General features: G+C 36.2%; 1 protein-coding gene across 3 annotated transcripts; it reads right to left on the bottom strand.

Moving 5' to 3' along the window:
• Positions 1–3,407: 3,407 nt before the first annotated feature.
• LOC137956083 (uncharacterized) lies at positions 3,408–15,576 on the bottom strand. Of its 3 annotated transcripts, none has more exons than XM_068803402.1 (4): positions 15,334–15,576; positions 15,140–15,238; positions 12,332–13,087; positions 3,408–5,803 (listed from the first exon to the last, which is right to left on the bottom strand). In XM_068803402.1, exons 2-4 carry the CDS (start codon positions 15,143–15,145, stop codon positions 3,923–3,925), a joined length of 2,643 nt encoding a protein of 880 aa, XP_068659503.1. In that variant the 5' UTR covers positions 15,146–15,238; positions 15,334–15,576; the 3' UTR covers positions 3,408–3,922. The 3 variants fall into 3 exon arrangements, with proteins under 3 accessions (XP_068659503.1, XP_068659505.1, XP_068659504.1); XM_068803404.1 differs by having other exon boundaries at positions 15,140–15,207; XM_068803403.1 differs by having other exon boundaries at positions 15,140–15,235; positions 15,334–15,349.
• Positions 15,577–15,917: the final 341 nt, after the last annotated feature.

The raw sequence follows: 15,917 nt of genomic DNA, 5'->3' as shown, positions 1-15,917 counted from the left end.
CGGAGAAAAAGTTTAAGAAAAATGGTTTTGGATGACTTAATCATATGTCCATTTTTTGTTTTTTCTTCTGAGCATGGATTCATACAGCAACAGTTCTGAAATTCTAGCAATTTGTTTTTCTAAAAAACTTCAGTGGAGTTAGCATTAAGAGAGTACCTTAAACAATTTGAGTTTCTTCAAGAGCTATGAGGAAAAGACAGTCGAAGTTCAAGAAATAGTTTTTTTTTTCACGTGCTTGTGATCTTGCACATGCGAAATCGCACGATGTCTTCACGGACAAGGGGAGGAAGAAATCGTAGACGACTCCCGCTCGCTCCCAACTGCCCCCTCCCGGTTCCGACTCCCGAGCCCTCTTTAAGTTAACGAGCCAACTCGCGAGCTTCCGAACCGAACCATGGTTCGATCGAGTTCGGCTCGTTAACTCAAACAAACCTTATCTGGATCTCGAACCGAAATCGAACTAAACCGAGCCAGAACCAAACTTGAGCCGCTCACGAACCAGCTTGGTTCGATGCCACCCCTACCAGTAAGGATTAATATGATCTATAACATCATTAACCCAATCATCATCATTTTCACTGGAAACACATTTATATTTTCGTAACTATCTAATTCAGCAACCTCTGCACCCTCCAAACCATTATTGTAAACCGTATTATTCACTTCATCCTCCCCTTTACCATCCATATCTTCCATGTTTTGTCAAATTCAACATCATCCCTATCTTCATCATGAAATTAACTATCATCTACACCATTTTCTCCACCAAATTCACGATCTTATACACTTTCTCCAAGATTAACATCAATAGCTTCTTCAAGAATCTCATCATCACTATCAACAACCCTTGCAATCACACTTTGGTCAATTCCATGTGATCTTACCAACTTTGTTCAAATTCACAATCTTACACACTTTCTCCAAGATTAACATCAACATTTTTTTTAAGAATCTCATCATCCCTATCGACAACGCTTGCAATCACACTTTGTTCAATTCCATGTGATCTTACACCATGCAACAGTTCCGAAATGTCCCCTATTAGACGAAGACGTTCTTGAGCAATTTCATGCAACAAAAATACAATGAGGATTAGTCTAGTCCTCCACATTGAATTTTCGATAAGTCTCAAGATTCACCTGAACCCTACACTTAATTATCATTTGATGAACCCTTGGATTACATCTTGTCATTTCATATATATTTTTTTTAACAACACAGAATAATTTATCGATATGTTTACAATAATCATCTTTATTCTACCTCCTTTTAACTGCATGAGACACCATCTCGTACAATACTCCCTCCATATTGGAATATAATCATCTTACTTTCACAAGCCATGTCTATTCCTTCCACAATAGATTCACAACATTAGCAGCGATATTCGCATTGGATAGCTTATGTAACATTTAAAATTCAACAACGTATACACAATTATCAACTAAAACCCTATAATTGCAAGAGTGAACTACAAATTCAACCAACAACTTCCAAGTCCAACTTCTTGTTCACTTGTATATTTAGTTTCACCTCATTCATTCAGGACTCAACGTTATTTACCGTTATACAGTTACAATTTAAGACAATTGTCAAAATTTCAGCAGCCCCTCCCTACACCCTCATACTATATTGATATCGTTTGTTATCTAGTGTGCACCAAACTTGATTGTTAGAGCATGATGCACAACAAGGCAAAAAATAATATAGAATAACATAGAGGACTTTCAGGATATGCAACAAAAAAATTATCTACAACTGTCTTAAATCATAACATCATAACCGAGAAGACGCGACAATGCAACAATTATACTTCCTAAGTGACTTTTTTATAAAAAAAAAAAAATTGGAGATACTATAATGGAATAACTTAATAAACTTGACCGATTATAAATTTTTTGGGGGTGACTATAATTTTTTGGAGTTAACTATGCATAAGATACACAACCAAGTAACAAAATGAAAAACTTGAAAACAACATTAAAGCAAGATATTACATATCTTCAATGAGCACATCATGGAGTGATTAAGTATAACTAAAAATATCTGATTAGAAGAAAATTTTGGCTAAAAAACTCAGATTTTAGGAAAAAAATAAGCTCAAATTCACGTCAAAGGAGAGATAAAAGGAGCGAAAATTGGAAAAAAAGAGAATTTCAACAGAACTGACCTTTAGTACTTTTGATATAGATATTTCAAAAAAATATAGCTCAGAATTATAAACGGTATACTGATCAAGAAAATAGACTCAAAAAGCTTTAAATTAGTATCTAATTTGACATAAAAAGCTTCGTTCTTGAATATTTTATGACCTCTTGATTTGTTTCATTTTGCAACTTGATCGTTGCCTACTCCAATGCGAATATCTCCTTAAATGTAGATTAGATTGACATAAAATTTTCTCCTTGTAAAACTAGACTTTAATAACTTTCATCCAAGTATAACTTTTCTTAATAAAATATATTTATTTTGAGAGAAATAATCTTATAAATTTTGAATTCTGTAATCTTTCTTCTTTGGCCAGATGACCATTGACCCTTACGAAATTGATATCTCCCTCTACAAAAATCAGATTGAGAATTAGTTTGATAAGTTAGAAAATAGACTTAAAAATATTTCTTTTGAAATATATCTCTATCTAAATTCTCGTTCTTGATGTCTTAAATGCTTCAAAAAGTGAAGTTTTCTGCTACTGCTTGAACTTTTCTTGTTGTTTGACTTTTACTGCTTCAAATATCAATTTTTCTTTAAAGAAAACCTTGATTACCAAAATTATTTTTTTGTTGGAAAGTAGACTCAAAGATATAATTTGTAATAATAAAATTTAAGTATGGAGGTGTGAATGCTAAGAAAAATTTAAAGTCCTTTTTTTAGAAACAAGGTTTCTTCATACAAAAGTTTAGTACAATAACACTTTGCTTTCAAGTCCTCGTTTGCACATGTTGATTTTGTGTTGAATTTGTTCTTTAATTATTATTCTTACAAACCACTTCTAAGCTTATAATTTCAAAACCATTACATCCTCTAAGTTGTTTCTCATAATTATAATCATAATTAGGTAGAGGATGTATTTTATTTTGTGTTAAATTGTTGTAACCTTTCAAGAGTTTGGCATTGTAAAAGCTAGTAAATCTTGCAATTAGTATTGGGCAAGCTTGGTGTATGTAAACTCAGTCATGTATTCAACCTTTCCAAAGACCTTTGTGGGCAAAGAGGTGAATAGCTCTTATAATTTGGTTGTGTACCCAATTGGTGCTAGACTATTGTAGGTGAAATTAATGAACCTAAACAACAGTTTTTTTTTTTTCAGCAAACCTGGCCTTATTTTAAACCTGAGAGGCTATTTTCAATCAATAGGTAAGACCATATAGAAATTTTGAATCGTTTGTATAAAAAGCATGTATAAAATCACTGGGAAAACTATACCAATTACAACAATGCAGACTCAGATACTGGTCGTTCTCTACTTTTTCTATGTACGGTAAGTACTAAGGAGCAACACATACTCCACTCAGTAGACGATGAGTTGAAAAGAAATCCATCACATTTGTGATTACCTGTACCTGTTTGTGCTTACCAGTTTATTCAGTCAAGCTCATGTCACGGAACACAACCAACATGAATTGCAGGCAAGTATCTCAGCTGCTCCAGATTTGGTACACAGGGGAATGTCAACTTTGACTGAGGCTTTGGCGACTGATTAAGTTCCTGTGATCCCCCACATTCCCCATTATTTCACCAGCAGCAGGAACTGTAAGATATTAGATTTGGATTACTCTTCCAAATCGGAAGTATAGGGTAGTGGAGAGCCAGAATGGAGAAAAGATAGTCTCAAGAAGCACACAGAAGCTGTTGGAAAGGCCAGACAGTCCCCACAACAGACCCAACCCGACTTACATATAGCTTTGGCACATCTTCAACCCTAGCCAGATCTATTCTCTTTAACTGTTAAAATCTCTGGCTGATATGTTGGTCTGAGGACACCAAGGAGCTCATGTTCTTCCTTTTTTTCTACCCGAAACTGAGACCTGGTCAAATCTATATTTGTGTTACTACTGCATTCTTCATCCAAGCCCTCTAACTTTGAATCTATAATGCCATTATCAGCATTACCAGAACTCTTTGAACTCGGCTTAGAAGTATCACCATTCCCACGCACTCGTCGTCTGGAAGACCTAGGTATTGAATTGTCGTCTGGAAGAACCTTTGTCCCCTTCACCCTCCTTTTTGTATTGAAGAATCCACTCTCCAGAGCTTCCAGTGCTCGTGTGGTCAATGGTCTGTTTCTAGTGCTCTGTCTCCGTGCATTAGCAGCAGGTTGGTCCTCAGAAACCATCCCATTAGATGTTCCAATTGTATCTAATTCCATGGGTTGCTGGTTTATTTCAGATGGCACAGAAGCTTCTTTCATATCTGAACCGTCCTGGCTGTCAACGCCTTCAGTAAAGGAGCCACCATTGTCAAAATCTGGTGGGGCATGAGGAAGGTTTAAGTCAATCAGAGTTACACGCAGAGGCTTCTGATGAGACAAGCCCATCTCACTCAGACCACATGCACTACACTCATCCGGACTAACTTTACCTGAAGAGCTGGTGGATAACTTTTGTTGAGACATGTTCTCATCGGCAACTTTGACATCGCTTGATTCACTCAAGTCTCTTTGGGAACAAGTCTCCTCTTCTATTGAAACAAGCCCAACAGGGAAAGCATCAGTACTGGAGCAAATTTTGTCAGATTTGCTACAAGCATTCAACTTTCGCCGTTTTGTCATCGGAGCTAAATAATTTGGCCGACCAGACTTGAGCCCCTGATCAACATCTTTCTCAGAGTTATTTTTGTCTATTGCATCATTTGAACCAGATCCACCTCCTGGCATCTGCTTAGAAAGAGAATATACAAAATCTACAGCATCACAAGGCACAGACCTATCGGGTGTACACCTTTGATACTTCTTCTGTTCAGGGCCAGTAACTACAGCTCCACAAGATTCAGGTTGGTCACTAGAATCTGGTTCATCTACCTGCTCCTCAGAGCTGGTGCTATCAGTCTCTCTTGAAACACTTGTTGGACTCTCAATACCAGTGTTATCCACAGGTAAACTTCTCAATTCTCTCACCTTAAATGGCTCTTCTCCATGAACCATACTAGTGTCTACCACAGTAAATTTCATAAGCTCTTGATTACCATTTGGGGCTCTTGGGCGAAGATAACAATGGCGCTGAGATGAACCCACTTGGTCTAATTTGGCATCTGGATCCCAACCAAATTCCTCTTTTGCTCCTTTGCCTCCATTAACTACTTCAATGTCTAACTCAAGAAGCCTAGGATCAGATGCAACTTTGCTTAATACATCAGTCACAGAGTCAAAATAATGATTCCCTTTCACAAGCTTCCTTCTTGAGAACTTCTTAACCCCTGGGATGAGGAAAACCAATGAATGTTTTGAATTAACATAGCCTTGGTTTTTGGGCTGCTCAGAGTGCCAACCTCTTGCTAGCAAGCGAGGCCAGACAGCTTCCCAGAAGAGGTCATTGGACCGAGCTTTGCTCAATCTGAAGTCTCCAGTTAAAAAATTGATTATGTCCACAGATGAGAGAGAGGAGCAAGCTTTTCCAGAAGGTATTTCAGAACGAGAAGCAATTACTTGATTTATTTTTGCCGGTTCTATCAGAATTCCTGTGAGGTCATGCTTCCCCTTACCTATTCCTACAGCTTCAACCAGAGCCTTAAGACCAACAGTAGCCTTCAAAGTTGTGATATATTCTTCAAAAGAAACTTTACCTTCACTGAATGTCTTAGAGGCCTGCCAAGAAATCAGAAGCAGTTCAGAAACAGAATGATTAGTTATCTTGAGAAATGAACAAAATGGCCAGATTCGTGAACAGTGTGAGTAGAATATCACTGCAAAAGTCAATAGATGATCATTTTTCTTATCAAAAGAAAAAAGTCAATTTACTTCCTCCATAGCCACTGAAAAGAAAGCATATTATCCTTTTCTCCAAGTGAATATTGAAACTATTTCAGAACTAACGGTTCTCGAGGTACTTCAACACATCATAAATTAAAAAAAAAAAAAAAACACTTAGGAAAAGAACTAGAACAGCAATAGAAAAAAGAAAAGAAATTCTAAGCAAGCAACCCAACAAAATGGCCCAGATTCATGGACAAAGTAGACTATATCACTGCAAGTATCAATAGATGATCATTTTTTCTTATCAATTGAACAGAGTCAACTAACTTCCTCCATAGCCATTGAAAGGAAAGCACATTATCCTCTTTTTCAAGTGAATATTGAAAACATTTCAGAATTCATGGTTCTCGATGAACATTAATTAACACATGATAAATACAGAAAAACCACCTAGGAAAAGAACTAGAACAGCAACAGGAAAAAGTAGAGGAATTATTGACGGCAAAGTAGAAACGGATAGTAGCAAAGAAAATTTCAGACAATTGACACGTGGGCCCACTAGATTTTTAAGCTAAGAAGTAGGGAGGTTGTTTATAATGGAAACATATATAGCATTGTAACTCACCTGAGTGAATCATCAGATTTACAAAATTTGAGACTTTCTTATGTGTCATTTCAGACTTTCTTATATTTTTTATTTGATTTATAAGATACTGTTATAATTATTATTGTAATAGAGAAAGCGGCAGATATAATGATCTTTAGAGAGTGCAAAAGGTGTGCAACCAACAATTGGGTGCCTCCAAAATATCCATGAATTGCAGGGTACCACATAAACTAGATTAAGATTTAAGAGAACATTTGACAGCATCTCGCAGAAAACCACATCATAGGAAAATCAGAAAATTATTTCTTTAAATCCTTAACCTCTTAAAAATACTCATATTGAGTGTCTAGGCTGCTACTTTGGAATGTACAGAACTTTTACAACCCAAGAACACCCAAAATTTCTTTTACCTTGTTGGCAGAAATTGCACAACAAGGTGAAATGGACTCAACCAGCACTAACACTTAGATAATCTAACTTCCTATTAAACAAGAAACTGAACACACAAGTTTTCACACAGAGCCTTTACTAGCCAACTTCTAACTTAACAGAAAGCCAAATCCAATGTTCCTTTTTCTTCCTACAGTCATGAACAGACAAGGAATTCTTCTTCTGAAACAAAGCAACCATACCACAACAGATGTTCAACATCTTAATCAAAAGGTAGTTGCCAGTGATATAGATTCTGTCATTCCTGTAAGACAATTACCTCCCAAAAACATCAAAACCAATTTGTAGAAAAGGCATTGACCATTTCCCCACCCCTCTCTTTATCTCCACCTTCTTCATTCACAGTCAGGTTGAAAATGTGCTTTGCATTTAGCCATGCATCTTGAAACTCTCTACCGGTTACTCTTTTACATAGCTTAGATCAAACATGAAATTTAACATGGCCTTATATTCAAGCTTGGGTCTTGGGATATTGCCAAATATTGCCGCAGGTTGCCAGACTGAAACTGAAGGCCAGGAAGACAAGACTTGAGTAAATTGATGAAATTTCATCAATTCAAACCTTTATTTTGGTTTCTTCTCTGTAGGACTTGCATATTCACAATTTACCAAGGCTCTAAAACCCAATCCAGTTGCTGACCTGGCCAAGCTAGCAAAACTGGTTCAAACCGAGTTGACCCACCAGTTCAACAGGTATGAGTATTGTAAATTCACATATGTGTATAAATATAGAAGAACTATAAATGTAAAAATACGCCAAATATAACCATAATCTCAAGTTAATCATCAGGAATAAATTTAACAAAATAACACTATAACAAGTATATAACTTTAAAAATTGAGTATGTTAATTACATAACTCAAATAACAATAGCAAATAAGTAATCAATCTAACTTGACAAAAAAGCCCCTTCATCGAGATTGAGTATTTCTTCATTTCATATTTCCTTCGCACATGTTGCAGGATAAATAAAGGATCAGCTAAAAAGTACACACAATTAAGCTTCATAAATCACTAAATAGGTATAATGTTTTATACATTGCACAAGTATATTTATTTAATAAATAACTTATTTTTCATTGACAAGAGTGTGGGAGTGGCAATCTAGATGTTGTTCTTACTAGTTAGATGCCCAATCAAAGTTAACAGTTTAATCCAAAAATTGCCTTTAATAGGGTTAAAATCTCAACCACAGATGATTTCAAGTGCAAAAAAAGTGGGAACTTAGTTTTTATGGTGTGTTGAATTTCTGGAAAAAATAAATACTTCACTAACTTGTTGTAATTTGAGTATAATGAACATTTATTTATAATAGAGGAAACAAATAGAATCCAATTACAATTAAACTACTCTTATCCCAGTTACACCAAAAGTTAAACACTAAAAGATAAATCCTAGAACAATTGAACAACTGAACATACAAGACTAACATAACTAAAACACATTTAACTGAGACTCTTCTGTGAGACCTCCTCTTGAGAGACTCCTATAAGACTCTACCATATTAATTTTGGCTCTATGAGAGTCATGTAAGCCTCTTCCATATTTGTTCTTCAACATTGCCCCTCAAACTAGAGTTTATAACTTCAACTTACGGTGAAAAGGATTTTTGGTCTTCAATCTTAGTCTTCAATCTTCATTGGCTAAAATGAAAGATTTTCAACAAAACTGACCTTTAGTATTTCTGATATCAATATCTCTCACAATATAGATAAGAATCACAAACGTTTGTTGCTCAATAAACTAGACTCAAAGAGCTTTAAATTGATACTTAATTTGACATAAAAAACTTTGTTATTGTATCTTTCATGACCTCTTGATTTTCTTTGTTTTGTAGCTCAACCCTTGTCGACTCCAATGCGAATATTTCCTTAAATATAAATCAGATTGACATGAAATTTCTCCTTCTTAAACTAGACTTTGATACCTTTCATCCAAGTATAATGTTTCTTCATAAAATATACTTATTTTGAGATAAAGAATCTGGTAGATTTTGGACTCTTGATTCTGGCCGAACTGAATATGCTTTCTTCTTTGGCCAGCATGGCCATTGACTCTTCCGAGATCGATATCTCCCTCTAGAAAACTCAGATTGAGAATTGGTTGGATATGTAAGAAAATAAATTTACAGATATTTCTTCTAATATATAATCCTCCATATAAAGTCTCGTTCTTGATGGTATAAAACGGCTTGAAAGTTGAAGTTTTCTGTTGTTGCTCAAACCTCTCTTGATGTCTTACCTTTGCTGCTTCAAATATCGATTTCTCTTTGTAGAAAACTCCAATAGCCAAACTTCTTTTTGCGTTTGAAAGTAAACTCGAATATCTTTCTGTCAATATATAATTTAAAATGTGAAAAGTTCAATATGGAGGTGTGAACGCCAAGAAAACAACGGGTACTAGGACAGGAAAGAAAGAAAAAATATGGAATATGAACCTAAACTACTAGAAATGATAGATCAAAAAAGGATCACATTATTTCTATGGGTTGACCAAGTCAACTCACAAAACCCACTCTGATACCATGTTGAATTTCTGGAAAGGAAAAATAAATCATTAACTTGTTGTAATTTGAGTACAATGAGCTTCTATTTATAATAGAGGAAACAAGTAGAATTCAATTACAATTAAACTATACTTATCCCAGTTACACCCAAAGTTAAACACTAAAAGATAAGTCCTAGAACAATTGAACAACTGAAAATAAATAGAAGACTAACATTACTAAAATACCTTAACTAAGACTCTTCTATGAAACCTCCTCCTGTGAGACTCTTGTAAGATTCTACCATATTAATTCTAGTTTTGTAAGACTTCTTACTGTGAGGGTCATGTAAATCTCTTCAGTATTTGCTCTTCAACATGGTGAAATAGAGAAAAAGTGGCAAAGATTAAGAGTAAGGACAGAGAATGGAACTGTACAAAGCTGCAGGCATGTGCACAAGAAGGTATCAGATATGTGTCATCCCTCTTAGAGGGTCGGATCAGGTCAACCATATCTCAATTGGACCAGACCATGAGGCCAAGTTCACTGAAAATTTAGAAACAAATCATCCAGCACTTTGTAACCCGGTCTGCCTTCAAATGTCCCAGTTGAAATGGTTCAACTGGCTGGACTGGACAGGGTTTCAAAACACCCGCAACTCGCTAGCCCAACATAGTACATCAATGTGATGCTTCTTGTGTTATTAGATGCAAACCATCTTCATTATGGTCATTACATGGACCATACAAAGAACAATTCACCTACTGAAAATCAAGTTCCCCTCATATGATCAAAATCTGGTGTGATCATGCACAGAGGCCTTACAAGACCAGTTTTTCGCTTCTTATAGTCGGAAGTGATTCACTTAATGTCATTAAGTGGGTCATATTAGGTCATACACCCTCAAAGACTTCATGGGAATTTGAAGAGTTCATCATATCACTACCTTCCTTTCAATCTCTTGGATGCAAACCTCTCATAATAGCCACCACTCTGTGGACCTTTTGGCTCAAGATAGTTTCAACTATCATCCTCTAGCTGTACAGGCTAAAGTCCTACTGTATTTGAGTATTTCAACCATATTTCCTATGTTAAATAGTTGTATATAGCTTCTTGTAACCCTTCATCTCCATCTAGTTAAAGTCACCAGCTTAGAGAAGAATCATACCACTTGCCACAGGGATCCAATTTGTGTGGAATAGGAAAATGAATACATGCAACATCTTCGTACTGAACTTGGTTATTCATTAGCTGAGGCAATATTCTAATGATGTCTTCTTACATAGTGAACATAACATAACAAATTATTTATGCATCAAATGAATCGACTCAAAATATTAAAGCTGTTGAGTGCGAAAAAGTCCCATGTTGAAAAATGAGAAGAAAATTTAATGAATTATAAGATTGAATAATAAGTCTCCTAAGTGGCTAGCCATTTTAGGATGGAACTAGGTTCAATCCAACAATGGTATAATAGAAAGATGTGTTGGATTAAACCCGGTTTCATCCCAAAATGACTAGCCATTTAGGAGGCCTATTGCTCAATCTTATAATCCATTATCTTTTCTTCCCATTTCTCAATGTGGGACTTTTTACCATTCAACACTCCCCTTCACGTCCAGACTTATAACATAATAGGCTTGATATGTGGGTATAAAACTCAATGGAGGAAAATATACACAGGCTCCTACCTCATGGAGCCTACAACACATAGATAACCTAGGAGGCACAAACTGAGCCTCAGCCCATGCACACATACTGCTCTGGTACCACTGCTGGATTGAGCCAGGTTCCATCTCAAAAAGATTATCCATTTAGGAGACCTATTGCTCAACTTTATAACCAATAACATTTCTTAACACTATTTAATATGGGACTTTTTTTCCACTCAACAAAAGCATAAATATGCCCTTTTCAGTTTGGAATGGCATAAAGGAGGGAACTCAAAATTATAAATATCACAAAGAAGATAAATCAATGTAATTAAAAACCAACAAAAAGCATACTTCATACAAACTAAATTTTTCAAGGAAAAATACAATTTTATATGGAAAAAAATCAGGGATGGTTCATGTCAAATATCTCCAGGCATAAGAAGACCTAACCCACATGATCAATCAGATTTTGAATTGATATGGTAGAGGTTCAGCTAGACTTATACTCTAAATGTGTGACCATAAATGGGCCAGGAATTGACAAAGCACAACAAGTGAATAGGACTTTTTAACAACTGTGATTTTAAGCTGGATGCAAGACATACATTTATAGGTAGAGACCTTGCCATAAATGCTGACAGCTTGCAGATCCCATATAACACATTGATGCTCTCAATAAGCATTTTCTCCAGGGGAAAGAAATCTGTCTCCCAACCAAATGCATATACCAGCATGACTTACAGAAGAAGCACTGCTTTCCCTCAACCAAATTGCCAATGTTATTATGTAATATAAACTTTCATGTCCTAATCTGAACACCATGCAAAAAAGATGCCAAAACAAATATTGCTCAACTACCAGATAAATGTTTTGCTACAAGATACAATGAAGCTTTCATGAAAAATACAGATTCATGATGTCTCGATCAACAAATATTCAAACACGATTGGGGAGAAAGGCAATGATAATTCAGTATAACATGCTTGTAGAAACACCACTCAGAACAAAGAAAGATGCTTCCAGAAACGTTGAAAGCAAGTTGGTAATTATATCCTTAATGTTAGGTTTCTCACACAGGTGTATGAGCTGTACTTAGGTAAAGAGTAGCCAAAACTACCCCAACATGCTTTTTCCTCTTGTCATCACATTGGTCATTTTGTGAAGGAATAAATGAGCATGTTCACTAATAAATAAAGCATAAAAACAATAAATAGAGAAGTACCTCAACCAACATTTTTCCATGTTCCTCTGAGACATGGGGGAGTAAACGTGATAGCAGTTCCAGCTGCCTCCACCCAGTAAAAAGTCGCTGCCCATGTATACACCTCCTGCTTCTTATCTTCCTAGACTCCGACCATCTCCGATGCCCATCAGACCTGTAAAATCTTCCATAATAGAACGAAAGTACGTCTCCCATATCTTTATTTTCAACAAATCTTTCCACTTGACTGAGATTTTTGCCAAAAATGTAAAGACCTAAGAGAAAACACTCTTGGTCAAAATCACTCCAAGATCCTCCCAGCAAACCAGGCACAGGATGGAAACCATGCCCTTCAGACCTCTCATCAAGTTCAGTTTTCTTCGAACGTGATGAGAGAGACATGTCAACCTCCATCTGGTCATCATGCAATGTATCTACTCCACTGGTGTCACAGGTAGACACGAGTGGTTCAAATTTAACATGATCAATCACATTGCGGATCCACATAACTGGAATAGGCAAACCAAATTCGACAGGGCAATCAAAATCATCAGTGCCTTGCATCTCTGATTGATCCTGCATCATCTGGATACTGTATAACTCTGTTGTTAGAGGAGGCATTTCCACCTGGTACTGAGCTCCAATTCGAGGAAGAACCTGTGGGTCTCCATAGATGTCATCTAGTATATCAGGAGCAGGAGAAAGCAATGGGTCCACCGAACCATCTTGTATGCATCCCTCACCATGAGCTCGTTCAACTTGTTTGGCTGAATCTCCCTGTAGAAGGGGCAAGAACAATCCAGCCAACAGTGAGAGAAAAATTGGTATGGTGCAGAGATAAGCTTGCCAAAGAAAAAGAAAAGAAAAAAAACAGTAGCTTGAGATCAAACATATAGGAGCCTGAAAGCAAAAAAAGGAACATTTGTTAGTATTTTATAAAGCCCAGACACCAGTAAGACATTACTTGTCCTCCAGATCCAAACCAAGAAGAAAAAATAAAGGAGGTTCCGATTCTTGCAATCGGGATCAGAGGAGTGGATCCAATCATTTAGCAACAATAGGTATGTTCAAACTTCAATAAATCTACAACCAGATGGTTCTTAAATAGTACCAGCAGTAAAGCATCCAAATTATTATCCAAGAGTAAAAGCTCTATGAATCGGCCAGACAGGGACGTTCCTTTTTTAAGTAAATTTCTGCAGCAACATACACAGGAAAAGACATTCTCCTTTAAGGAGAACATAGAGACAGAACCCTGCCCCATCACGAACATGTAAATACAACCTTTTCAATCAAAGGAAGTGTTTTTTAGAATCTGTGGAAAAAGTAAAGAACTAAAATACACAATTTTTTTTAGCGAACTTTACATCTTTTGTTCTAAATATGACTGTTTATTAATTTTCACTTGCACTGGCTAATACAATCAAAACTCGCTGATGAAGAGACCTGGTGTTTCACCAATGCAAAAGTACCAACACAGACAGATGTGATCCTCTAAAGATTTATATTTCCTATGACTGGGCGATCCGCCAAATATTTATATTTCCTAATTTACCTCAAGATGCCAAGTGGATTATAGATGGATATCTTGATCAGTTTAAAGAATGAATTGTCAATGGACCATTGCATGCCTCTAGAAGAACTTTTTGGCCAAGGTTACTCTACTTCTGGTAAAAACTAATGTGAGGAATGAAATGCTCACGTACTGGTTTGCATGCTGCTGCTGGAGGACAAAATCCCCACATTGGAAAAAATCAAATGAGATTAAAAAGTTGCCATTTGATTTTCTACAGGATGGAGTTGACAGACCCCAATTCTAGACTTAAAAAGCAAACATAAAGTAATTCCTTTTTCAGCTTAAGCCATAAAAAAAATAACTAATCCATTTTTTATTTAAGGGCTCATATAACTACTTCTTGCATCTTAGATTTTTAAGAATAGACTAAGTCTCCAGAATTAAATTTACAAATTAAAATTTTCAAAAATTTAATGATTTTCCACTGCTGCACACGAAAAAACTGTAAGTAAGAAATCAGTAAACCACCAATGACAACTTATTTAGTAACCCCCCAAGAAACAAAACAACCATGGAGACACTCAAAATAAGGGCAGAACAAACTCCAAACATACATTGGAAAGGACAAACACTCCAATCAATTGGATCAAAATTGATAAACACTGTGACCAAGGACTTGAAGTCCTAATAAAGCGTTCCAGCAAGATAAATTCTCAGTTCTTCAACGCAACCGACTTCTAGGAGCAAACAATTAGAGGCAAAACACCAATATGAATAATGAGCATTGACAAATAATAGAACATTAAAAGAAAGGCATAACAAACAAGAATATGATCAGAGGAACAACCTCTGATAAGATAGCAAAGAGAAAGAATTAAGTTTAGCACTGATCAATCGACCGAAGCGTCAAAAAAAATAACCATGACAATCCGTCACAGAAACATACACGATTAAAATGCAACAAAACCAAATCAAATGAGAAATTATCGCAAAAAAAGGCGTAGTAAATGAACAAGAAAATAATATAGGTATCCAGGAAGCATATCAAGCTCAAGAAGCATTTGATTGAAGATTTAAGGAGAATTTAACAAATAAGTAGGAGTTGTAAACTGCAGCATGACCGAAATCACCACCCGGGCGAGAATTCCCACGCGACCCACCTAATCTTTCTGGTCTCTCGACTCTAAAACAATAACTACAGTAATGAAGCTACATTAAATCGTCCGCGGCAGCAGTACCGCATCATGAAAAGGCCATAGGAAGAACAACATGCAGAAACAAAGAAAAGAAGTAAGAATACAAGGATGTCTGACCTCCATTAGAGAGCTTCAACGTCGAAACCAACGTGAAAAGACAAACTTTTGAAAATGGGTATCGATCCCTGTAAACATATTGACCTCGATTGTCAGCTTCTACGGTGGAAATAACAAAAAGAGTTAGATTCACACAAAAACCAAACAACCACGAAGGGATAGAAGAGACAGAGACAGAGGGTGACGAAGGTTACCTTGCGTTTAAGAGAGGTGTTTTCTCATGGAAGAGGAGGGGGGAAGAGAGGGAAGAAAAGAGAGACTGACCGAAGAGGAAAATAAAAGAGCAGTCGTTCTTTCAAGGCCGAAAAATAAAAAACAAGTAAAATACGAGTTTGTTGAGAACAACAGAGAGATCGTAAAGGAGTGCGGGGAGAATTTTTACGCAGGCAGCCAAGGATTTTGACGCTCACATGAGGATCCCCCACCGGCTCCTTTTAATCCCCGTTATTCAAGATAATTACCAATAACGCCCTTATTTCGCATGAATTCAGTTCACAGAGACACAGAGGACAAAAAAGCAAAATCACGTCAGCTTCTGAAACATATTATCCGACGATAAAAAAAAAAAAAAAAAAAAAACGCACACACCACACACAGAGTCTTGAACTACAGATTTCAATTAATTTCGAAAATGTCAGATAGATGCTGTCAAGTTTCACCGTTCTTTCCATCGTACAGTCAAAATTAGGTCCAGACTACAAAACCAGAACAAAGAAATGTCAAAAACTAACTACACAAGTACAAATTTCTCCACCGAAAAACCCTAAAAAGTGTATAT

The sequence above is a fragment of the Aristolochia californica genome, unplaced genomic scaffold, assembly GCF_029961685.1.
Source record: "Aristolochia californica isolate CCGP_79_NKW_82.1479 unplaced genomic scaffold, dmAriCali1.0.hap1 SCAF_2, whole genome shotgun sequence".
Taxonomy (NCBI): domain Eukaryota; kingdom Viridiplantae; phylum Streptophyta; class Magnoliopsida; order Piperales; family Aristolochiaceae; genus Aristolochia; species Aristolochia californica.
The sequence above is the reverse complement of the archived record's forward strand: the minus strand, read 5'-3'. Positions and strand labels throughout refer to the sequence as shown.